Source organism: Coregonus clupeaformis, chromosome 20 (genome assembly GCF_020615455.1).
Source record: "Coregonus clupeaformis isolate EN_2021a chromosome 20, ASM2061545v1, whole genome shotgun sequence".
Classification (NCBI taxonomy): domain Eukaryota; kingdom Metazoa; phylum Chordata; class Actinopteri; order Salmoniformes; family Salmonidae; genus Coregonus; species Coregonus clupeaformis.
Window position 1 is genome coordinate 55682522 of NC_059211.1, and position 24516 is coordinate 55707037.

General features: G+C 46.3%; 1 protein-coding gene across 4 annotated transcripts in view; it reads left to right on the plus strand.

Annotated features, from left to right (window-relative positions):
* ryk (receptor like tyrosine kinase) overlaps positions 1–24516 on the plus strand; it is a 104259-nt gene that overhangs the window by 53466 nt on the left and 26277 nt on the right. For 2 of the 4 annotated variants that reach the window (XM_041840688.2, XM_041840689.2), the window contains exons 8-11: positions 2148–2231; positions 11074–11199; positions 18184–18270; positions 21868–21937. In XM_041840688.2, coding sequence (XP_041696622.1) covers positions 2148–2231; positions 11074–11199; positions 18184–18270; positions 21868–21937 — 367 coding nt within the window. The remainder of the gene's footprint in view (positions 1–2147; positions 2232–11073; positions 11200–18183; positions 18271–21867; positions 21938–24516) is intronic. The other 2 variants (XM_041840690.2, XM_041840692.2) reach the window with 1 other exon arrangement.

Below are 24516 nucleotides of genomic sequence, written 5' to 3' on the forward strand. Positions count from 1 at the left end.
CCAGGGTGTCGGTGGTAGAGAGCTGATCCAGGGTGTCGGTGGTAGAGAGAGCTGATCCAGGGTGTCGGTGGTAGAGAGAGCTGATCCAGGGTGTCGGTGGTAGAGAGCTGATCCAGGGTGTCGGTGGTAGAGAGCTGATCCAGGGTGTCGGTGGTAGAGAGAGCTGATCCAGGGTGTCGGTGGTAGAGAGAGCTGATCCAGGGTGTCGGTGGTAGAGAGAGCTGATCCAGGGTGTCGGTGGTAGAGAGCTGATCCAGGGTTTCGGTGGTAGAGAGCTGATCCAGGGTGTCGGTGGTAGAGAGCGCTGATCCAGGGTGTCGGTGGTAGAGAGCTGATCCAGGGTGTCGGTGGTAGAGAGCGCTGATCCAGGGTGTCGGTGGTAGAGAGAGCTGATCCAGGATGTCGGTGGTAGAGAGAGCTGATCCAGGGTGTTGGTGGTAGAGAGAGCTGATCCAGGGTGTCGGTGCCAGAGAGAGCTGATCCAGGGTGTCGGTGCCAGAGAGAGCTGATCCAGGGTGTCGGTGCCAGAGAGAGCTGATCCAGGGTGTTGGTGGTAGAGAGCGCTGATCCAGGGTGTTGGTGGTAGAGAGAGCTGATCCAGGGTGTTGGTGGTAGAGAGCGCTGATCCAGGGTGTTGGTGCCAGAGAGAGCTGATCCACGGTGTCGGTGCCAGAGAGAGCTGATCCAGGGTGTCGGTGCCAGAGAGCTGATCCAGGGTGTCGGTGCCAGAGAGAGCTGATCCAGGGTGTTGGCGGTAGAGAGAGCTGATCCACAGTGTTGGTGGTAGAGAGCTGATCCAGGGTGTTGGCGGTAGAGAGAGGGATTTTTTTTTTTTTTAAATCAATTTTAGAATAAGGCTGTACGTAACAAAATGTGGAAAACATCAAGGGGTCTGAATACTTTCCGAATCCACTGTATATCAACATTGTATTTTCAGTTTCATTCCGTTCATGCCACCAACCATTTCCATTCATTGTGATTACCGTTTTTAAAAGCCAATTTATGCTTGATCCGAAAACGTGGTCTGAGGCTCCTTATGGAGAGTGAGACGCAAGTACGTAGCCTCTGGAGGCATGCAGAGGCCAGATCGAGCTCCGTGCCGCATCGCCGTGCGCCTCCCAAATGTTGTAACAATGCGGAGAGCTCCGTATAGCTCCTCACTGACATGATTGGTTGACAGTAGGTGGGTGTGGGAGGTCCTGTATAAACGCAAACTCACTTCCTTGACAACTTCCTCTGCTCAACAGCTCTGCGCTGCTCCGCAAAGCACAAGAAGTATGAATGCGCTGACTTCTGCAGAGGCCGTATCACCATAAACGCTGCACGGCCAATGCAGATGTCGGTTTGACCATGCCTTTTACTCAGTGGTGTTTACATGCATCTGTGTAAGAGGGTGTATGTACACTGTGGCCATCTAGTGGCTGTGTCCTCCTATTACACGTTGTTGTGGCTGTTCAGCCCTCTACTGTCTTGTGGTTGCTTGCTTCAATGTGTTTAATGGTACCATCCAACACCAGCCATTTACCCAACCCTTAATCACCTCTGTTGCTCTCTCTCTCCAACTCTCCCTCCCTCCATCCCCCTCTCTCTCCAACTCTCCCTCCCTCCATCCATCCCCCTCTCTCTCCAACTCTCCCTCCCTCCCTCCATCCCCCTCTCTCTCCAACTCTCCTTCCCTCCCTCCATCCCCCTCTCTCTCCAACTCTCCCTCCCTCCATCCCCCTCTCTCTCCAACTCTCCCTCCCTCCATCCCCCTCTCTCCCCAACTCTCCCTCCCTCCATCCCCCTCTCTCTCCCCAACTCTCCTCCCTCCATCCCCCTCTCTCTCCCCAACTCTCCCTCCCTCCATCCCCCTCTCTCTCCCCAACTCTCCCTCCCTCCATCCCCCTCTCTCTCCCCAACTCTCCCTCCCTCCATCCCCCTCTCTCTCCCCAACTCTCCCTCCCTCCATCCCCCTCTCTCTCCCCAACTCTCCCTCCCTCCATCCCCCTCTCTCTCTCCCAACTCTCCCTCCCTCCATCCCCTCTCTCTCTCCCCAACTCTCCCCTCCTCCATCCCCCCTCTCCTCTCTCCAACTCTCCCTCCCTCCATCCCCCTCTCTCTCTCCAACTCTCCCTCCCTCCCTCCCCCTGTCCTCTCACCATCAGACAATCACTCTGGCACTGCACCCATTCTCCAGCTTGCTGCTGCCACCTTCCCAAACCCTGGTGCCCCCATCCATGAAACCAAAAGTAAGTTCACTCACATGTAGTCCAGTCTTACCATGGGCCCATCCATTGCACCTGTTTCAGAACTAGGCCCCTGTGTTTTGGGCAGTCATGTCACATGACCTGCATTTTGACCTTTTTTTTTCATTTAAAGCTTTTTCATTAAACCGTCCCCTTTTTTCTTATGTCAGATGGTCCAGCTCCGTCCTCAGACAACTATATTTCGTTTTAGGTGGATTTCTCTTTTCTGGACACAGCTTCAAATACAGGATAATCTAGGTCATGTGACATTATAGTCCAAAACACAGGGCCCAATTCATAACTTCTACTAACTCATTAGTTCTTCCCCATGTTTATTCTCTGTCATCTATATATGTCTACCTAATCCATCCACATTGCTGGAGTTGGTTCCGTCCTCTAAGTGCTCACTTTTCATGCTCCTTCCAGTAAATGTATTTCATTTAATCAGTACTATCATTGGGCGATGTTGCAGTGCCGTTCCTCGCAGTGAAAATGACTTAGTCTGATCTCATCACCAGGGCTGGTGGCACCATTATCCTATAATCTTGTAACGGACAATTATGGACAATGACCGTCAACAGATTTGTCATAATCGTCTCAATACATTTATTTGAGGAGGGATTTAACTTTATTTTCAAGTATATATAGTTGACCTAATAGCAGTTTAAAAATGTTGACATGAAAAGGGTAAAATTGGTAATGATTTTACGAGCAGAACAGAAGTGTCTGGAGGAAAAGCTTCATTTCCAAAAGTTCCAAGTAGTCAAACAATTTTTTTTAAATATGGGGGTGTCACGAGAGCTGTGTTGTATTCGTTAGGCCGTAGCCAAAGATGCAATACAATCTCTAAACATGTATCAACAAAAATGACAATTATGAAATCCGAGGTCGTTTTCATGACAATCGTTACCCAAAATTCCATAATCGTCACAGTCCTACCCATCACACTCGGGTGGTTGACGTTGAACGTAGTTTGGTGGTGTTCTCAGTTTACTCACTAGGTGGCAGCAGCAAGCTGTAACATCTCTTGGGTCTCAAGACTGTAGAAATACTAGAAGGTTTGTGTCTGCTCGCTGGAACGGATGCTACTGACCTTGTGCTACAGTTACATTATATAATAAATAAATGACCTTATTTGCTTTTTCTGATTATTTCTTAATAAGTAAACAAATATGTATTTGTGTACAGTATCTTACTGTTAGATAGTATTGTGCTGTTTAAAAAATCAAATCAAATGTTATTTGTCACATTCTCAGAATACAACAGGTGTGCTTACCTTACCATGACATGCTTACTTACAACTTACAAGCCCTTAACCAACAATGCAGTTTTCATTTACTAAATGAACTAAAGCCCCCCCCCCCCAAAAGGTTAGTTGAGGTAATTTGTACATAGGTAGGCAGGGGTAAAGTGACTATTCATAGATGATAGACAGCGAGTAGCAGCAGTGTAAAAACAAAGGAAGGGAGGGGGTCAATGCAAATAGTCAGGGTGGCCATTTGATTAATTGTATATACAGAGAGGGAAAAAAGTATTTGATCCCCTGCTGATTTTGTACGTTTGCCCACTGACACAGAAATTATCAGTCTATAATTTTAATGGTAGGTTTATTTGAACAGTGAGAGACAGAATAACAACAACAAAATCCAGAAAAATACATGTCAAAAATGTTATAAATTGATTTGCATTTTAATGATGGAAATAAGTATTTGACCCCCTCTCAATCAGAAAGATTTCTGGCTCCCAGGTGTCTTTTATACAGGTAACGAGCTGAGATTAGGAGCACACTCTTAAAGGGAGTGCTCCTAATCTCAGCTTGTTACCTGTATAAAAGACACCTGTCCACAGAAGCAATCAATCAGATTCCAAACTCTCCACCATGGTCAAGACCAAAGAGCTCTCCAGGGATGTCAGGGACAAGATTGTAGACCTACACAAGGCTGGAATGGGCTACAAGACCATCGCCAAGCAGCTTGGTGAGAAGGTGACAACAGTTGGTGCGATTATTCACAAATGGAAGAAACACAATAACTGTCAATCTCCCTCGGCCTGGGGCTCCATGCAAGATCTCACCTCGTGGAGTTGCAATGATCATCAAAACTGTTCGCTGCTCTGGCACCCCAATGGTGGAACAAGCTCCCTCACGACGCCAGGACAGCGGAGTCACTCACCACCTTCCGGAGACATTTGAAACCCCACCTCTTTAAGGAATACCTGGGATAGGATAAAGTAATCCTTCTATCCCCCCCCCCCCCAAAAAAAAATAAAAAATAAAAATAAAAATAACAATTGTAAAGTGGTTATCCCACTGGCTATAAGGTGAATGCACCTATTTGTAATTCGCTCTGGATAAGAGCGTCTGCTAAATGACGTAAATGTAAATGTAAATGTAAACGGTGAGGAATCAGCCCAGAACTACACGGGAGGATCTTGTCAATGATCCCAAGGCAGCTGGGACCATAGTCACCAAGAAAACAATTGGTAACACACTACGCCATGAAGGACTGTAATCCTGCAGCGCCCGCAAGGTCCCCCTGCTCAAGAAAGCACATATACAGGGCCGTCTGAAGTTTGCCAATGAACATCTGAATGATTCAGAGGAGAACTGGGTGAAAGTGTTGTGGTCAGATGAGACCAAAATGGAGCTCTTTGGCATCAACTCAACTCGCCGTGTTTGGAGGAGGAGGAATGCTGCCTATGACCCCAAGAACACCATCCCCACCGTCAAACATGGAGGTGGAAACATTATGCTTTGGGGGTGTTTTTCTGCTAAGGGGACAGGACAACTTCACCGCATCAAAGGGACGATGGACGGGGCCATGTACTGTCATCTTGGGTGAGAACCTCCTTCCCTCAGCCAGGGCATATAAAATGGGTTGTGGATGGGTATTCCAGCATGACAATGACCCAATACACACGGCCAAGGCAACAAAGGAGTGGCTCAAGAAGAAGCACATTATGGTCCTGGAGTGGCTTAGCCAGTCTCCGGACCTTAATCCCATAGAAAATCTGTGGAGGGAGCTGAAGGTTTGAGTTGCCAAACGTCAGCCTCGAAACCTTAATGACTTGGAAAAGATCTACAAAGAGGAGTGGGACAAAATCCCTCCTGAGATGTGTGCAAACCTGGTGGCCTACTACAAGAAACGTCTGACCTCTGTGATTGCCAACAAGGGTTTTGCCACCAAGTACTAAGTCATGTTTTGCAGAGGGGTCAAATACTTATTTCCCTCATTAAAATGCAAATCAATTTATAACATTTTTGACATGCGTTTTTCTGGATTTTTTTGTTGTTATTCTGTCTCTCACTGTTCAAATAAACCTACCATTAAAATTATAGACTGATCATGTCTTTGTCAGTGGGCAAACGTACAAAATCAGCAGGGGATCAAATACTTTTTTCCTTCACTGTAGGTCCTGGATGGCAGGAAGCTTGGCCCCAGTGATGTACTGGGCCGTACGCACTACCCTCTGTAGCGCCTTATGGTCGGATGCCAAGCAGTTGCCATACCAGGCGGTGATGCAACCGGTCAGGATGCTCTCGATGGCGTAGCTGTAGAACTTTTTGAGGATCTGGGGACCCATGCCAAATCTTTTCAGTCTCCGGAGGGGGAAAAGGCGTTGTCGTGCCCTCTTCACAACTTTCTTAGATAGTATTGTACTGTTAAACAGCTGGAGCTTGAAACACAAGCATTTCACTTCACCTGCTTTAACATCTGCTAATCTGTGAATGCAACAAATAAACTTTGATTTGACAAAGGCGCATACCAATCCTGACCTCACTGTCGCCTTTAGGCATCATGTGGTTCTTGGAAGTTTATTAAGCATTTTCCCCTTTTCCATATGCTGTCCCAAACAGCGCCCTGTTCCCTATATAGTGCACTACTTTTGACCAGGGCCCATAGGGGTAGTTTTACTACAAAGGGAATAAGGTGCTGTTTGGGACACGGACCTTGTCTCGTCTAGAAAGTTGAAGTTTGAATGAATGGATGGATGTGCACTAGCATGCGAGGATCCCTCAGGCTTAGCTTAGGTTAGCTTGTCCTGGACTGGATTAACTCAACCCAAAGAGTCGCCCTGTCCGTCTGACTGAAGCCGGGATGTTTTATGGTGTTTTGTTACTGATGTTTAAATGTGCAATCTGGGATCTTTACAGGCGTTTTTGTCTTTTAACGTGAGGAACCACTTGAGTAAATGAGGGATACAAAGTATATTGAAAGCAGTTAAGCGGTTAATATTTAATCATGCTTAGGGTCATGTATAATCATTTTGGCTACCGTGGCTAGAAGAGATCTCAGTGACTTTTGAAGGATCCCAAAAGGAGCACAGGGGGTTTTAAGGGGTGTGTTAGTGACTCACAACCCGCTGCCCCCGCGGTTATATCCGTGGGGTGGTTGGGTTAAGGGTCATGAAATATTGGGTGGCGGGCAGATGGGTTGAATAAAGAGAAAACAATACGTTTTAAAAACAATCCATAAATTGTGACGAGGTGTGAATAAAGGAGTCAGGCGCCGGAGGTAAAACACAAAAGTCCAGAGTTTATTCCGTTTACATAAATCAAACGCCCCAAGCGTCAAAACGTAACTATTACAAGGGAAAACACCCACCTTGGCAATAACACAGTGAAGAGTAGCTCAACCGAGCTACACGCTCTCACAACAAACAATCACTCACAAAGACAAGGGGAACAGAGGGAACACTTATACACATACTAATTAGGGGAATGAGCACCAGGTGTTTGTGTGTGTGTGATTGACAAGACATGACAAGTGGAGTGATGAGAATGGGATCGGCAGTAGCTAGTACTCCGGTGACGACGAACGCCGAAGCCTGCCCGAACCAGGAGGGGGGGGCAGCCTCGGCGGAAGTCGTGACATAAAAGTATCATTCTTGTGCAATTTATATCTACAGGCTACATTGAGGTTTTTCTTTCATTATTTTTAGGCTGTCTGGCGTTTAGTGCGTAAGCTTTAGGGCCTAACTTTTAACACACCAATCGCCTACACACCAATCGCCAAACGCTTTTGGGAAGGGGCAGAAAAAGTGAACGTTGATCCGCTGAGGGCAAAAAGGATCATGTCAAAGGTTAATTCAAATAGAGAAAAGCTTGCTAAATGGAGATTTGAAATGAAATAGAAGGGAAGGCCAGAACAGTAGTCTAATGTTTGGGAAAGATTAGGTGACGTGGTAAAAGAGGATGATAGCAGTGCCGGCTACGTTATGTGTGATGATTGTGAGGCGCTATACAAATTCGACAGTCACAAGACGGGGACTTCAAATAGGCCTGTGGCACGTCAAGGGAACTGTAGGCCACTGTTCAGATGGGTTAAATGGAAACTGAAATCCGGACCCTAACTGTAGGTCTATAACCTAGCCTTAAGATTAGCTCCTGCAGAATTACTCCTGCATTGCTTTCAGTAAAATTTACACACCAAATGTACATTTTGACTCGGGAACAGGAGTGGAGAAATGTGACTCCTTTCAGCATCTTGAGAGAATGTGAACGCGTAGTTGGGGACTTCCGTAGAGGTGCTATCTTTATCAGGATCATCCAAGCCCAACTGGGAAAAACTAATTTTCTATTTTAGCGCGTTAGGCCGGTGCGGGCCTCCCCAGATTTTCACTTTATCACATAGTCTGGTGGTTACGGATGGGGTTATTAGCAGTTGCGGGTAAACAAACAGCTGACCCGCGCACCGTGTTTGTGGGTCTATCACCTGATCTCAACTCAATTGAACACTTAGGAAGGTTCCGGAGGGGAACCTGAGACGGCGTTTTTTTTTCCACCACCAGCAACAAAACACCAAATGATGGAAGTCCAATAGAGTCTATGCCGAGGCGCATTGAAGCTGTTCCGTTCTGCTCGCGGTGGCCCAACACCCTGATTTAGTCACTCTATTTAGTCAGTTACCTGTGTATTCAAATGTGTCTGCTGTTGGTGCTCAAACTCAAATCCCAGATTGTAGCTTTTAATACTTTCATGCCAATCTGATTGCTCAACTCCTCCTCTGTTTTAATATCGGTATTTTTGGATTGCGTCTCGTCTCGCCTCACTGCTCCAGTCTTCACCGGCGGTTAACCAGACGCGGCTGAGGTTGAGTCCCAAATGGCGCCCCTATCCCCTATCTAGTGCCTTACTTTTCCTCTGGTCAAAAGTAGTGCACTACATAGGGAATAGGGTGCCATTTTGGGATGTACCCTGAGTGACTGGGAATAAGGCGGCCTCACAAAGGATTCCTTCTTTACCTGTTAGCCAGCAGCAGTCAGATAACACATTACAGTACAGCATATTGTAGTCTATCTTCACTAACATGTTACAATATGCATCAAAACTATGAAATAACACACATATGGAATCATGTAGTAACCAAAAAAGTGTGAAACAAATCAAAATGTATTTGAGATTCTTCAAAGTAGCCAGCCTTTGCCTTGATGACAGCTTTGCACACGCTTGGCATTCTCTCAACCAGTTTCATGAGGTTGTCACCTGGAATGCATTTCAATTAACAGGTGTGCCTTGTTAAAAGTTAACTTGTGGAATTTCTTTCCTTCTTAATGCATTTGAGCCAATCAGTTGTGTTGTGACAAGGTAGGGGGGGTATACAGAAGATAGCCCTATTTGGTAAAAGACCAAGTCCATATTATGGCAAGAACAGCTCAAATAAGCAAAGAGAAACGACAGTCCATCAATACTTTAAGACATGAAGGTCAGTCAATACGGAACATTTCAAGAACTTTGAACGTTTCTTCAAGTGCAGTCGCAAAAACCATCAAACGTTATAATGAAACTGACTCATGAGGACCGCGACAGGAATGGAAGACCCAGTTTCCTCTGCTGCAGAGGATACGTTCATTAGAGTTACCAGCCTCAGAAATTGCAGCCCAAATAAATGCTTCACAGAGTTCAAGTAACAGACACATCTCAACATCAACTGTTCAGAGGAGACTGCGTGAATCAGGCCTTCATGGTCGAATTGCTTCAAAGAAACCACTACTAGACACCAATAAGAAGAAGAAGAAGAGACTTGCTTGGGCCAAGAAACACGAGCAATAGACATTAGACTGGTGGAAATCTTTCCTTTTGGTCTGAGTCCAAATTGGAGATTTTTGGTTCCAACCGCTGTGTCTTTGTGGACGCAGAGTAGGTGAACGGATGATCTCCGCATGTGTGGTTCCCACCGTGAAGCATGGAGGAGATGTGAGGGTGCTTTGCTGGTGACACTGTCTGTGATTTATTTAGAATTCAAGGGAGTCTTAACCAGCATGGCTACCACAGCATTCTGCAGCGATACGCCATCCCATCTGGTTTGGGCTTAGTGGGACTATCATTTGTTTTTCAACAGGACAATGAAACACCTCCAGGCTGTGGAAAGGCTATTTTACCAAGAAGGAGAGTGATGGAGTGCTGCATCAGATGACCTGGCCTCCACAATCACCCGACCTCAACCTAATTGAGATGGTTTGGGATGAGTGAAGGAAAAGCGACCAACAAGTGCTCAGCATATGTGGGAACTCCTTCAAGACTGTTGGAAAAGCATTCCAGGTGAAGCTGGTTGAGAGAATGCCAAGAGTGTGTAAATCTGTCATCAAGGCAAAGGGTGGCTATTTTGAAGAATAAAATATATTTAACTTTTTTTTTGGTGTTATTTCATAGTTTTTATGTCTTCACTGTTATTCTATAATGTAGAAAATAGTAAAAAATAAAGAACAGCCGTTGAATGAGTAGGTGTGTCCAAACTTTTGACTGGTACTGTGTGTCTGTAAAGATGTTATGAAATGGACTCTGGATACATGCGGTTTATCTAATCAGCCTAATCCCTGGTTGGTTGTCTTGTGTGATTGTAGTGTAACAGACATCAAGAGAATTTAAAACGAACTTGCCAATTTGAAGATGTTGATTCAGTTTTAGACATGGATTTCAAACTCTTTGAGCCTCAGATAAAAGTCATATTTCAGTCATCATACTAAGGTTCCAACTCCTTTACATATTTTCACGTTTATTGGAAGGCGACGGTGAAAGAGACAGTAAAGTTAGGAGAGAGTGTATTAGAAGGGAGGAGAGCGTGTATTAGAAGGGAGGAGAGCGTGTATTAGAAGGGAGGAGAGCGTGTATTAGAAGGGAGGAGAGCGTGTATTAGAAGGGAGGAGAGCGTGTATTAGAAGTCTGATTTCAAACCCTCACTGACTTGTCTGTATGTCTCCCTCCCTCCCTCTCTCTCTCTCCCTGCCTCCCTCCCTCTCTCTCTCTCTCTCTCTCTCTCTCTCTCTCTCTCTCTCTCTCTCTCTCTCTCTCTCTCTCTCTCTCTCTCTCTCTCTCTCTCTCTCTCTCTCTCTCTCTCTCTCTCTCTCTCTCTCTCTCTCTCTCTCTCTCTCTCTCTCTCTCTCTCTCTCTCTCTCTCTCTCTCTCTCTCTCTCTCTCTCTCTCTCTCTCTCTCTCTCTCTCTCTCTCTCTCTCTCTCTCTCTCTCTCTCTCTCTCTCTCTCTCTCTCTCTCTCTCTCTCTCTCTCTCTCTCTCTCTCTCTCTCTCTCTCTCTCTCTCTCTCTCTCTCTCTCTCTCTCTCTCTCTCTCTCTCTCTCTCTCTCTCTCTCTCTCTCTCTCTCTCTCTCTCTCTCTCTCTCTCTCTCTCTCTCTCTCTCTCTCTCTCTCTCTCTCTCTCTCTCTCTCTCTCTCTCTCTCTCTCTCTCTCTCTCTCTCTCTCTCTCTCTCTCTCTCTCTCTCTCTCTCTCTCTCTCTCTCTCTCTCTCTCTCTCTCTCTCTCTCTCTCTCTCTCTCTCTCTCTCTCTCTCTCTCTCTCTCTCTCTCTCTCTCTCTCTCTCTCTCTCTCCCTCCCTCCCCCCTCTCACCCAGGCTACCCGTCCCTGCGTATTGAGAAGAACGACCTGAGAAGTGTTAGTCTGCTGGAGGTCAAAGCCAAGGTCAAAGACATCGCCATCTCCAGACTGAGAGTCACTCTACGGGACGTCCTGCATGAAGGTAACTCTAACTACACACACACACACACACACACACATACACACATACACACATAACACACACACACACACACACACATACACACATACACACACACATACACACACACAGAGTATTGCACCAGCGACTGCAACAGTTCGCAACCCCCAGAATTTCAGAGCTGACTGGCACTGAAGTCTGAATATAACCTGAATTCTGATTACTGGATTGAACTGCATTAACCATCGCAACACAAATATCCTGATTGCATCTCTACAGCATTAGTGAGACAACTATAGCCTACAGTCACAGGACACAGACCGTGACTGTGGCGGGACCCAACCTGTCCGATAGATCTGCTGTTGACTTCTGGGAAATATGTCCTCTGACCTCTGCAATTATCTCCATGTTGTGAAACGAAAGAACACAGAACACACTGTTCGACTCCATTTCCTACTAAGCCCTTACAAGGTGTTTTGTGACGTCTGTGTGTACATCCCAAATGGCACCCTATTCGCTGGCACGCCTAGGGGCCCTGGTCAAAAGAAGGGCACTGTATAGGGTTTAGGGACACAGACGCACACATTGATTCATGACTGATGGATGAATGTTATTGTTTTACGTGGTTGTGAAATTTAAAGATGTTACAGAACACACGGTCCAATGACCAGCTCCCACTTCCAACTAAGGTGATCTACCCCCAGAAAAAAAATTAAAATAATTACATTTGCCCAATACATAGATCAATGAAATTCGACCAAAACAAAGGAAACGCCATGGAAACGCCATGCACGGAAAATTAGCCAACTGTGTATTTCACATAATGGGTAAAAATGGGAGTATATGCATGTCAACCCCAATACATGTTCATGCCATCGTCACCAACTGCATTACACTTCAAAACGGCTTCAACTACCACCACCGATTTCTATATGGCTAGTTATGCTACCTGCTTATGCGAATGGGGTGTTAGCACTTAGCAGCCATGTTTCATAAAGGTGAAAAGGGATAACTTCTAAATATAATGCAGCGAAAACAGCCAAATATATCCAAATCGGATTTTAGTAACCACGTTGTGGGCCGGCCGGTTAGAACACATACATCATGACTGATTTTTACAAATATCCACATTGTTAGACCATATGTTTTTGATTGGCCACCAATGAAGGCTTCCTTTACACTTTGCTCACGGTCTGCATTCCATTGACCTCTATACGACATGTATTGCTTCATTCAGGTAGTAGTATGCGATGTGTGGATATTTGGAATTAGAGGTCTTCAACGTGTCCAAAAAGTTGGACCCGTTCCGAAATGGTTCCGTGGCTTTCCCACCCCACCAGCTATGCGTACATAGCTCGTAACCGACTTCAGTGGCCAAATGCTCACCTTCGATGGCCACTGGCACGCTGGAGAAGTGTGCTCTTCACGGATGCGTGTATGGCGTCGTGTGGGTTAGCGGTTTGCTGATGTCAACGTTGTCAACAGAGTATCCCATGGTTACTGTGGGGTTATGGTATGGGCAGGCATAAGCTACGGACAACAAACACAATTGCATTTTATCGATGGCCATTTGAATGCAGAGATACCGTGACGAGATCCTGAGGCCCATTGACGTGCCATTCATCCGCCGCCATCACCTCATGTTTCAGCATGATAATGCCCGCCCCCATGTCACAAGGATCTGTACACAATTCCTGGAAGTTGAAAATGTCCCAGTTCTTCCATGGCCTGCATACTCACCAGACATGTCACCCATAGAGCATGTTTGGGATGCTCTGGATCGACGTGTACGACAACGCGTTCCAGTTCCCGCCAATATCCAGCAACTTCTGTCTAGTTCCTCGTTTAGATCTCTTGGAGACAGAGTGCTGAGGAAATGTATCCAAAAGGACTCGTCTCAGGAGGAAATTGACAATATCGCCCTGGCCTTGCTCCAGCGTAGCTCTGGTCTGGCCCTGGCCTTGCTCCAGCGTAGCTCTGGTCTGGCCCTGGCCTTGCTCCAGCGTAGCTCTGGTCTGGCCCTGGCCTTGCTCCAGCGTAGCTCTGGTCTGGCCCTGGCCTTGCTCCAGCGTAGCTCTGGTCTGGCCCTGGCCTTGCTCCAGCGTAGCTCTGGTCTGGCCCTGGCCTTGCTCCAGCGTAGCTCTGGTCTGGCCCTGGCCTTGCTCCAGCGTAGCTCTGGTCTGGCCCTGGCTTTGCTCCAGCGTAGCTCTGGTCTGGCCCTGGCCTTGCTCCAGCGTAGCTCTGGTCTGGCCCTGGCCTTTCTCCAGCGTAGCTCTGGTCTGGCCCTGGCCTTGCTCCATCGTAGCTCTGGTCTGGCCCTGGCCTTGCTCCAGCTTAGCTCTGGTCTGGCCCTGGCCTTGCTCCAGCTTAGCTCTGGTCTGGCCCTGGCCTTTCTCCAGCGTAGCTCTGGTCTGGCCCTGGCCTTGCTCCATCGTAGCTCTGGTCTGGCCCTGGCCTTGCTCCAGCTTAGCTCTGGTCTGGCCCCAAGCTGAGGAGTCTGCTGAGAAGATGATGACACAACGGCCTGCAGAAATCACACTACTCCTCAGCAAAACCTGATCTGATCCTCCCTGGCCTCCCATAGCCCAAGGCTGTGTGTTCTGTGTTATAACAGCGAGTGCTTATTTCTTGTATGTTGGAGAACATCACCCACTTCTTTGCCATATTCCTGTGAATATGGTTTACTGAGTTTATTTGGTGGCTTTTTTTATCACACAGCCACAGACCACATTCAAAACCCTCAGGCACACTGCATAAACGGTGTTGTTATCATTGATGAACAGTGCCCCTGACTGTGCTCACTGTGCACCAGTCACACAGATGGTGCACGTGTAGACCTAATGATCTGTGCTGGCGTCTTTAGTTTAGGATTGTTGTTTGCTGACCACTCGTGATATCCAATTCCCTCTCCGGAGACCTCACCTTTATCAATGTGCCTGCCTTGTGCAACGAGGACTGGAGAAAGTTGTTTTTGCCAAAGTGATGTTGGAACTATTCCATTCAGATTTACAGCAGAAAATTACCTCAGTCAGTGCTCTCCAGAGCACCGGCCCTATAGGAAGAGGTCAGGATGTTTGAGGGAGGGAGGGAAAAGGAGCCCTTGGAGGGGGCTCTCCACTCTGTATGGGTTTCTTCTGTTCCAGCGAGCCTGCAGGTCCAGACTCGCCCGACAGAGCCGGGGAGAGAATGAAGAGACAGTTAAACACTAACTCTGTTGTTATCCGTCATCACCACTCCTGTTGAGACACAGGGCCAAGTTACACAGGGCCAAGTTGGCCTCCAGGCCTGTATTCTTCAGTTTACCTTGATGATTGACGCTGTTTTAATGTATTTTTACCTGCTTCTCTCCTCTGTTTCTCTGTCCCTGAAGCTATCAATGCTTATATAGCGCCCTTCTCTCTTTACCGTGTGTTGAAGCTGTTTTGTCAGAATAGCTCTGTCATTGTCCCGTGATTTTGTTTTTAGGTTGGCTGTCATCAGCATAGCAATGGTAGGCGAGACTGTGAGGATATGACCAAAGTTAGTGACGAGAGGACCTAGAACCGAGCCCTGGGGGACACCAGGAGAGGACCTAGTACCAAGCCCTGATGGACACCAGGAGAGGACCTAGTACCGATCCCTGGGGGACACCAGTAGTGAGACATTAAAGAATACCTAGAAACAAGCCTTGGGGGACACCAGTAGTGAGACATTAAAGAATACCTAGAAACAAGCCTTGGGGGACACCAGTAGTGAGACATTAAAGAATACCTAGTACCGAGCCCTGGGGGACACCAGTAGTGAGACATTAAAGAATACCTAGAAACAAGCCTTGGGGGACACCAGTAGTGAGACATTAAAGAATACCTAGAAACAAGCCTTGGGGGACACCAGTAGTGAGACATTAAAGAATACCTAGTACCGAGCCCTGGGGGACACCAGTAGTGAGACATTAAAGAATACCTAGAAACAAGCCTTGGGGGACACCAGTAGTGAGACATTAAAGAATACCTAGAAACAAGCCTTGGGGGACACCAGTAGTGAGACATTAAAGAATACCTAGAAACAAGCCCTGGGGGATACCAGTAGTGAGACATTAAAGAATACCTAGAAACAAGCCCTGGGGGATACCAGTAGTGAGACATTAAAGAATACCTAGAAACAAGCCTTGGGGGACACCAGTAGTGAGACATTAAAGAATACCTAGTACCGAGCCCTGGGGGACACCAGTAGTGAGACATTAAAGAATACCTAGAAACAAGCCTTGGGGATCACCAGTAGTGAGACATTAAAGAATACCTAGAAACAAGCCTTGGGGGACACCAGTAGTGAGACATTAAAGAATACCTAGAAACAAGCCTTGGGGGACACCAGTAGTGAGACATTAAAGAATACCTAGAAACAAGCCCTGGGGGATACCAGTAGTGAGACATTAAAGAATACCTAGAAACAAGCCCTGGGGGATACCAGTAGTGAGACATTAAAGAATACCTAGAAACAAGCCCTGGGGGATACCAGTAGTGAGACATTAAAGAATACCTAGAAACGAGCCTTGGGGGACACCAGTAGTGAGACATTAAAGAATACCTAGAAACAAGCCCTGGGGGATACCAGTAGTGAGACATTAAAGAATACCTAGAAACAAGCCCTGGGGGATACCAGTAGTGAGACATTAAAGAATACCTAGAAACAAGCCTTGGGGGACACCAGTAGTGAGACATTAAAGAATACCTAGAATACCTAGAAACAAGCCCTGGGGGACACCAGTAGTGAGACATTAAAGAATACCTAGAAACAAGCCCTGGGGGATACCAGTAGTGAGACATTAAAGAATACCTAGAAACAAGCCCTGGGGGATACCAGTAGTGAGACATTAAAGAATACCTAGAAACAAGCCTTGGGGGACACCAGTAGTGAGACATTAAAGAATACCTAGAAACAAGCCTTGGGGGACACCAGTAGTGAGACATTAAAGAATACCTAGAAACAAGCCCTGGGGGATACCAGTAGTGAGACATTAAATAATACCTAGAAACAAGCCTTGGGGGACACCAGTAGTGAGACATTAAAGAATACCTAGAAACAAGCCTTGGGGGACACCAGTAGTGAGACATTAAAGAATACCTAGTACCGAGCCCTGGGGGACACCAGTAGTGAGACATTAAAGAATACCTAGAAACAAGCCTTGGGGATCACCAGTAGTGAGACATTAAAGAATACCTAGAAACAAGCCTTGGGGGACACCAGTAGTGAGACATTAAAGAATACCTAGAAACAAGCCTTGGGGGACACCAGTAGTGAGACATTAAAGAATACCTAGAAACAAGCCCTGGGGGATACCAGTAGTGAGACATTAAAGAATACCTAGAAACAAGCCCTGGGGGATACCAGTAGTGAGACATTAAAGAATACCTAGAAACAAGCCCTGGGGGATACCAGTAGTGAGACATTAAAGAATACATAGAAACAAGCCTTGGGGGGGACACCAGTAGTGAGACATTAAAGAATACCTAGAAACGAGCCTTGGGGGACACCAGTAGTGAGACATTAAAGAATACCTAGAAACAAGCCCTGGGGGATACCAGTAGTGAGACATTAAAGAATACCTAGAAACAAGCCCTGGGGGATACCAGTAGTGAGACATTAAAGAATACCTAGAAACAAGCCTTGGGGGACACCAGTAGTGAGACATTAAAGAATACCTAGAATACCTAGAAACAAGCCCTGGGGGACACCAGTAGTGAGACATTAAAGAATACCTAGAAACAAGCCCTGGGGGATACCAGTAGTGAGACATTAAAGAATACCTAGAAACAAGCCCTGGGGGATACCAGTAGTGAGACATTAAAGAATACCTAGAAACAAGCCTTGGGGGACACCAGTAGTGAGACATTAAAGAATACCTAGAAACAAGCCTTGGGGGACACCAGTAGTGAGACATTAAAGAATACCTAGAAACAAGCCCTGGGGGATACCAGTAGTGAGACATTAAATAATACCTAGAAACAAGCCTTGGGGGACACCAGTAGTGAGACATTAAAGAATACCTAGAAACAAGCCTTGGGGGACACCAGTAGTGAGACATTAAAGAATACCTAGAAACAAGCCCTGGGGGATACCAGTAGTGAGACATTAAAGAATACCTAGAAACAAGCCCTGGGGGATACCAGTAGTGAGACATTAAAGAATACCTAGAAACAAGCCTTGGGGGACACCAGTAGTGAGACATTAAAGAATACCTAGAAACAAGCCTTGGGGGACACCAGTAGTGAGACATTAAAGAATACCTAGAAACAAGCCTTGGGGGACACCAGTAGTGAGACATTAAATAATACCTAGAAACAAGCCCTGGGGGATACCAGTAGTGAGACATTAAAGAATACCTAGAAACAAGCCTTGGGGGACACCAGTAGTGAGACATTAAAGAATACCTAGAAACAAGCCTTGGGGGACACCAGTAGTGAGACATTAAAGAATACCTAGAAACAAGCCCTGGGGGACACCAGTAGTGAGAACAGGAGAGGACCTAGTACCGATCCCTGGGGGACACCAGTAGTGAGAACAGGAGAGGACCTAGTACCGATCCCTGATGGACACCAGTAGTGAGAACAGGAGAGGACCTAGTACCGATCCCTGGGGGACACCAGTAGTGAGAACAGGAGAGGACCTAGTACCGAGCCCTGGGGGACACCAGTAGTGAGAACAGGAGAGGACCTAGTACCGAACCCTGGGGGATACCAGTAGTGAGAACAGGAGAGGACCTAGTACCGAGCCCTGGGGGACACCAGGAGAGGACCTAGTACCGAGCCCTGAGGGATACGAGTTTTACAGAGCCCTGAAATGCTGTTCATTGGGGTTCTATGTCATTTTTATGTTTTCCAATGAGTGATAAAGGAATTAACAAAAGCCCACCCTCTGTCAGCCAGTGTGTGTGAGGTGACGTTTCACTGTCAGTCTGTCAATGAGACGCGCCTGCCTCTGCCCTTGTACTTTCCTTTTAATAAAATCTGTGCTCTTCTTTCACAGGAACGTTTGGCCGCATCTTCCACGGTGTTCTATTGGACGAGAAGGACCCGACCAAGGAGAAGCAGTGCTTTGTGAAGACTGTGAAAGGTACGCAGTCGTCCATTCCCTCATCACTGCCTGCAACCCATTCAGTCCCATGTCACTGCTTCAGCTATTGCGCTCTAGTGTAACAAACAATGTTTTCCATCCGTAAATTGAAACATTATGCTGTAAAGGTTGTTTTAACGTTTTCCCCGTCTCCCTTTCATGGGTAACTTAACGTGTGTTTAAAAAAATAAAGGGCTTGGCAAACAGTGTTATGGCAGGTGCCAGGATGGCATGTCCCTGAGTAAACTGAGTACCACCTGATCTGTTTCCAGGAAGTTGCTATGTCTGTTTCATCTCTATGCTCCTGCTGCAGACAGAGAAAGCCCTCGGTTCACAAATGCCACTGTTAAAGGGCTGACCGAAAGTTAAAGCCGGTGTCAATTGTACCATGGTCAGAAAATGAATGGTACACAACACGAGAATAGAGTTCATCTGTCTTTGGATGCTAAACCTTTCAAGAACCTTTTCAACGGTGTTATTGACATATTAAAGCGTCACAAGACCCTATCATTGTTAATATGTACAGTGGGGAGAACAAGTATTTGATACACTGCCGATTTTGCAGGTTTTCCTACTTACAAAGCATGTAGAGGTCTGTAATTTTTATCATAGGTACACTTCAACTGTGAGAGACGGAATCTAAAACAAAAATCCAGAAAATCACATTGTATGATTTTTAAGTAATTAATTTGCATTTTATTGCATGACATAAGTATTTGATCACCTACCAACCAGTAAGAATTCCGGCTCTCACAGACCTGTTAGTTTTTCATTAAGAAGCCCTCCTGTTCTCCACTCATTACCTGTATTAACTGCACCTGTTTGAACTTGTTACCTGTATAAAAGACACCTGTCCACACACTCAATCAAACAGACTCCAACCTCTCCACAATGGCCAAGACCAGAGAGCTGTGTAAGGACATCAGGGATACAATTGTAGACCTGCACAAGGCTGGGATGGGCTACAGGACAATAGGCAAGCAGATTGGTGAGAAGGCAACAACTGTTGGCGCAATTATTAGAAAATGGAAGAAGTTCAAGATGACGGTCAATTACCCTCGGTCTGGGGCTCCATGCAAGATCTCACCTCGTGGGGCATCAATGATCATGAGGAAGGTGAGGGATCAGCCCAGAACTACACGGCAGGACCTGGTCAATGACCTGAAGAGAGCTGGGACCACAGTCTCAAAGAAAACCATTAGTAACACACTACGCCGTTATGGATTAAAATCCTGCAGCGCACGCAAGGTCCCCCTGCTCAAGCCAGCGCATGTCCAGGCCCGTCTGAAGTTTGCCAATGACCATCTGGATGATCCAGAGGAGGAATGGGAGAAGGTCATGTGGTCTGATGAGACAAAAATAGAGCTTTTGGTCTAAACTCCACTCGCCGTGTTTGGAGGAAGAAGAAGGATGAGTACAACCCCAAGAACACCATCCCAACCGTGAAGCAAGGAGGTGGAAACATCATTCTTTGGGGATGCTTTTCTGCAAAGGGGACAGGACGACTGCACCGTATTGAGGGGAGGATGGATGGGGCCATGTATCGCGAAATCGTGGCCAACAACCTCCTTCCCTCAGTAAGAGCATTGAAGATGGGTTGTGGCTGGGTCTTCCAGCATGACAATGACCCGAAACACACAGCCAGGGCAACTAAGGAGTGGCTCCGTAAGAAGCATCTCAAGGTCCTGGAGTGGCCTAGCCAGTCTCCAGACCTGAACCCAATAGAAAATCTTTGGAGGGAGCTGAAAGTCCGTATTCCCAGCGACAGCCCCGAAACCTGAAGGATCTGGAGAAGGTCTGTATGGAGGAGTTGGCCAAAATCCCTGCTGCAGTGTGTGCAAACCTGGTCAAGATCTACAGGAAACGTATGATCTCTGTAATTGCAAACAAAGGTTTCTGTACCAAATATTAAGTTCTGCTCTTCTGATGTATCAAATACTTATGTCATGCAATAAAATGCAAATTAATTACTTAAAAATCATACAATGTGATTTTCTGGATTTTTGTTTTAGATTCCGTCTCTCACAGTTGAAGTGTACCTATGATAAAAATGACAGACCTCTACATGCTTTGTAAGTAGGAAAACCTGCAAAATCAGCAGTGTATCAAATACTTGTTCTCCCCACTGTATACTGTGTATTGCTGCTATCTGCGTGGCTGTGATGAATTTCCCACCAGTTTGAATAAACAGATATCCATTTATCTTATTAGGTTTCCTGTGCATATGAAAACAATTGTTAGCAGGGCTGTTAGCCTACGGATTAGACCATAATGTTAACCTAAGGTTATGGGTTTGGGTTAAATGGACTTAGGCAACCTCTGACCACTTGACTTCGATCTCGTCAGGTGGAAGGGTACCCGTAGGTTACCACCCCCACAGCATATGGCTCTCCTTCCCGCAGGCGTTCTCAGGTTCATGTCTCCCTTTCCAGCTGACCTTTGCCCTCTAGCTCCTCTAGACACTTCCATGTTTATCCAGGGTGGGGTGGGTACCAAACCATGAACAATGTGCCCACAACCATGCCAACCATACCAGGGTCCTGCTTTGTTCATCGTTCCACTTCCTCCTCCTCTTCCTCCCAGCAGGCCCCGAGGGCAGGAAACATGCCTGCTTCCCAGAAGGCCTCTCTCTCACTCCCAGATTAAACACGGGCCCTCTGCAGACCTGGGTTCAAATAGTTTATGAAATCACTTCAAGAACTCTATCTGGGTTTTGATTGAGTTTGGCAAAAAAAAGAATCAATAGAATAGTCGCACGAGTGCAAACCCCGCTGGCACTCCAGGAAGACTAGAGCAAACGCCCAATAATTTGAATGATTTTAAATAGTAATAGAACCCAGTTCTGGGCCTCTGTGTGGCTTGGCTTGGCAAGAGTCAATCTAGCGTCTGTTTCTCCAAACCAGAGAAGATATAACTCTCACAGGAAGCCCTGAGTGGTGGGGCTGTTCTCAGAGAATAGAATGGTGTGAGGTCAAGAGGGTTGTTAGACTGTTAGATGACCTTTTTTAGACTATTCCCCCCAGTTAGTCATGAGGAATGTTCATGGCTCAGCTTGTTCAAGAAGGGTTAGCATACAGCCAAGCAGTCGTAGCATACAGCCAAGCAGTCGTAGCATACAGCCAAGCAGTCGTAGCATACAGCCAAGCAGTCGTAGCATACAGCCAAGCAGTCGTAGCATACAGCCAAGCAGTCGTAGCATACAGCCAAGCAGTCGTAGCATACAGCCAAGCAGTCGTAGCATACAGCCAAGCAGTCGTAGCATACAGCCAAGCAGTCGTAGCATACAGCCAAGCAGTCGTAGCATACAGCCAAGCAGTCGTAGCATACAGCCAAGCAGTCGTAGCATACAGCCAAGCAGTCGTAGCATACAGCCAAGCAGTTGTAGCATACAGCCAAGCAGTCGTAGCATACAGCCAAGCAGTCGTCTACTGAGTGGTGTTTTGGGGTTGTGTTCCAAAACTTAAGTTGGGTGTTCATCAAGACTGCACTAATATATCCCCTGATTTTCTAGACTAAACCTGAGTCTCTTGTCTTCTCTTCTCTCCTTCCTTCTTGATTTCTCTCTTTTGCTCTTTCGCCTCTTCTCTCATTCTGTAGACCAGGCCTCTGAGGTGCAGGTGACCATGATGCTGACAGAAAGCTGTAAACTACGAGGACTTCATCACAGGTAAATCAGTCAATCAAATCACCAGAGGTACGTCACAACCAGCTGAACCGAGATCAGACAGATCTCTGTTTTTAATTCTGCGGGTTAGTCAGTAAGTCAAAGGGCTAGCCTCTGGCGTCCTTGTTTATTTCCACATGGCATCGACATGACGAGACACATATATATATATATATATACAACTCAGACTGACTGAGCTGTCTGCTCAGCAATAACTCATCATCCCACACATTCATTCTAATTCTATGGTCGTAACAACACAATGTCCCTGAACTGGAAATTACTTTCGAAACCTGTTGAAAGAGTCACCTTGCACAACTAGATGCCAACTAGATTTCCATACACTAAAGATTACATGTTATAAAACGGGTGGTTTGGATCCTGGATGTCAATTGGCACAATTGAATTTATTTATAATTATAAGTAGTCCAACCGGATCCCCCAGAGAACAGCACTTAAAAGCATTTATTAAAACACTTGTTTCCAAAGCGGCACTACCTTGGAAACTTGTTGAAAGGGTCCCAGCACCACCCTGTTTAGCTTCCCACACTAAAAGATGACACACTGTTGTCTTAGGTTGTTCCTCATTCTGTTTGAACCCTTGAACTGTCCGCTATGCTAGGGCCATGTGTTGTGCGCAATCATGTGACACAGCAATATTTGATCCTGTGTTTTGAAGCTGTATCCAGAAAAGAGAATTCCACCTAAAAACGAAAGATGGTTGTCTAAGGACGGAGCTGGACCATCTGACATGAGAAGAAAAAGGGGACGGTCTGATGAAAAAGCTTTTAAATAAAGGTTAAAATCCAGGCGTGTGACATGACTGCCAAAACACAGGGCCCTGGTTATGACTGGAACGTCAGCCTGTTGCATTGTTGGTCCTGATTCAAGGCTGCTGCAGTCTGACACTTCCCCAAAACACCTCTGAGCATTGGACTGCTTGTCCTGCCGTACGTGTGTTGTGTGTGCAAGATATTGGGTCTGTGCGTGTGTGTGTGCACTGGGTGATTATGTGGAAGCCGTGTAAGTTCGTCACGGCTGGGCCCACACCTTCCTCTTCCCCTTCCTGAGGTCAGGCTGTCACAGTGAGAGACGTCTCTCCTCTCATCAGCTCTCCGAGACGCATCCTCCTCCGTCTGTCTGGCAGCCACTACTGTCCCGTCAGCCAACACCGGAACCAATCTTCCCAGAACTCCCTCCTGTGTGTCACATTGTCACGCAATGGGCTTGACTGGTTTTAACATCTCACCAATCTTCAACAAAATATATGCCCATTCAGTGGAATTGGTTTCACCCCTGCTGAGACTCAGGATTAGTAATATTTTCCATTGGTCTAAGTAGAGATGGAATACTCATTAATACTCCACGCGTTATTCGTTTTTTGTGTCTGTGTGTGTTGGGGAAGGCAGAAGACACATCTAACCCAAAGGACAATAAAGTATCTATATTGCTAGATATATTACTGGCATCTCTTGCGAAATATATTTTTATCCCAGTGAGACACACCTGGATAAATAAAGTTGAGCTCTTTCTCAAAGCTACTGATCGGGATCACGTTCTGTGCGTGTTATTTTACACTGCATAGATACTGCTCACACTCCACCTCCCATGTGTTATTATACACTACATAGATACTGCTCCCACTCCACCTCCCATGTGTTATTTTACACTGCATAGCTACTGCTCACACTCCACCTCCCATGTGTTATTATACACTACATAGATACTGCTCCCACTCCACCTCCCATGTGTTATTTTACACTCCATAGATACTGCTCCCACTCCACCTCCCATGTGTTATTATACACTCCATAGATACTGCTCCCACTCCACCTCCCATGTGTTATTATACACTACATAGATACTGCTCCCACTCCACCTCCCATGTGTTATTATACACTCCATAGATACTGCTCCCACTCCACTTCCCATGTGTTATTTTACACTGCATAGATACTGCTCCCACTCCACCTCCCCGGCGATGTCGAACTTCCGCATCTGCGGCGAAAGGTGACAGAGCTATAGCGGGTGTTTGTCGGACCATGAGACATCCCGAAAATCGGTCTTCTCACAGAAAACCTACAAACTATTATGACATCTCTGTGGAAAGATGAGACTCTCACGAACACGATGACCCTCACAAGCGTCTTGGTGCAGCCGACCTGCCAACTTCTGTCTGTAAGCGTCCGAACAGTTTGGGCTACACACTAATATGATCGCTCTGTGGAAACGTGAGACTACCACGAACACGTAGATGTGGGTTGTTTTGCTGTATGACTCCCACAGGCCTCACAAGACTCATCTCATCTTGAGAAAATTAATGGAAGGACAGTATACAGTTGAAGTCTGAAGTTTACATACACCTTAGCCAAATACATTTAAACTCAGTTTTTCACAATTCCTGACATTTTATCCTAGTAAAAATTCCCTGTCTTAGGTCAGTTAGGATCACCACTTTATTTTAAGAATGTGAAATGTCAGAATAATAGTAGAGAGTATGATGATTTATGATTAATGATTTATTTCAGCTTTTATTTCTTTCATCACATTCCCAGTGGATCAGAAGTTTACATACACTCAAT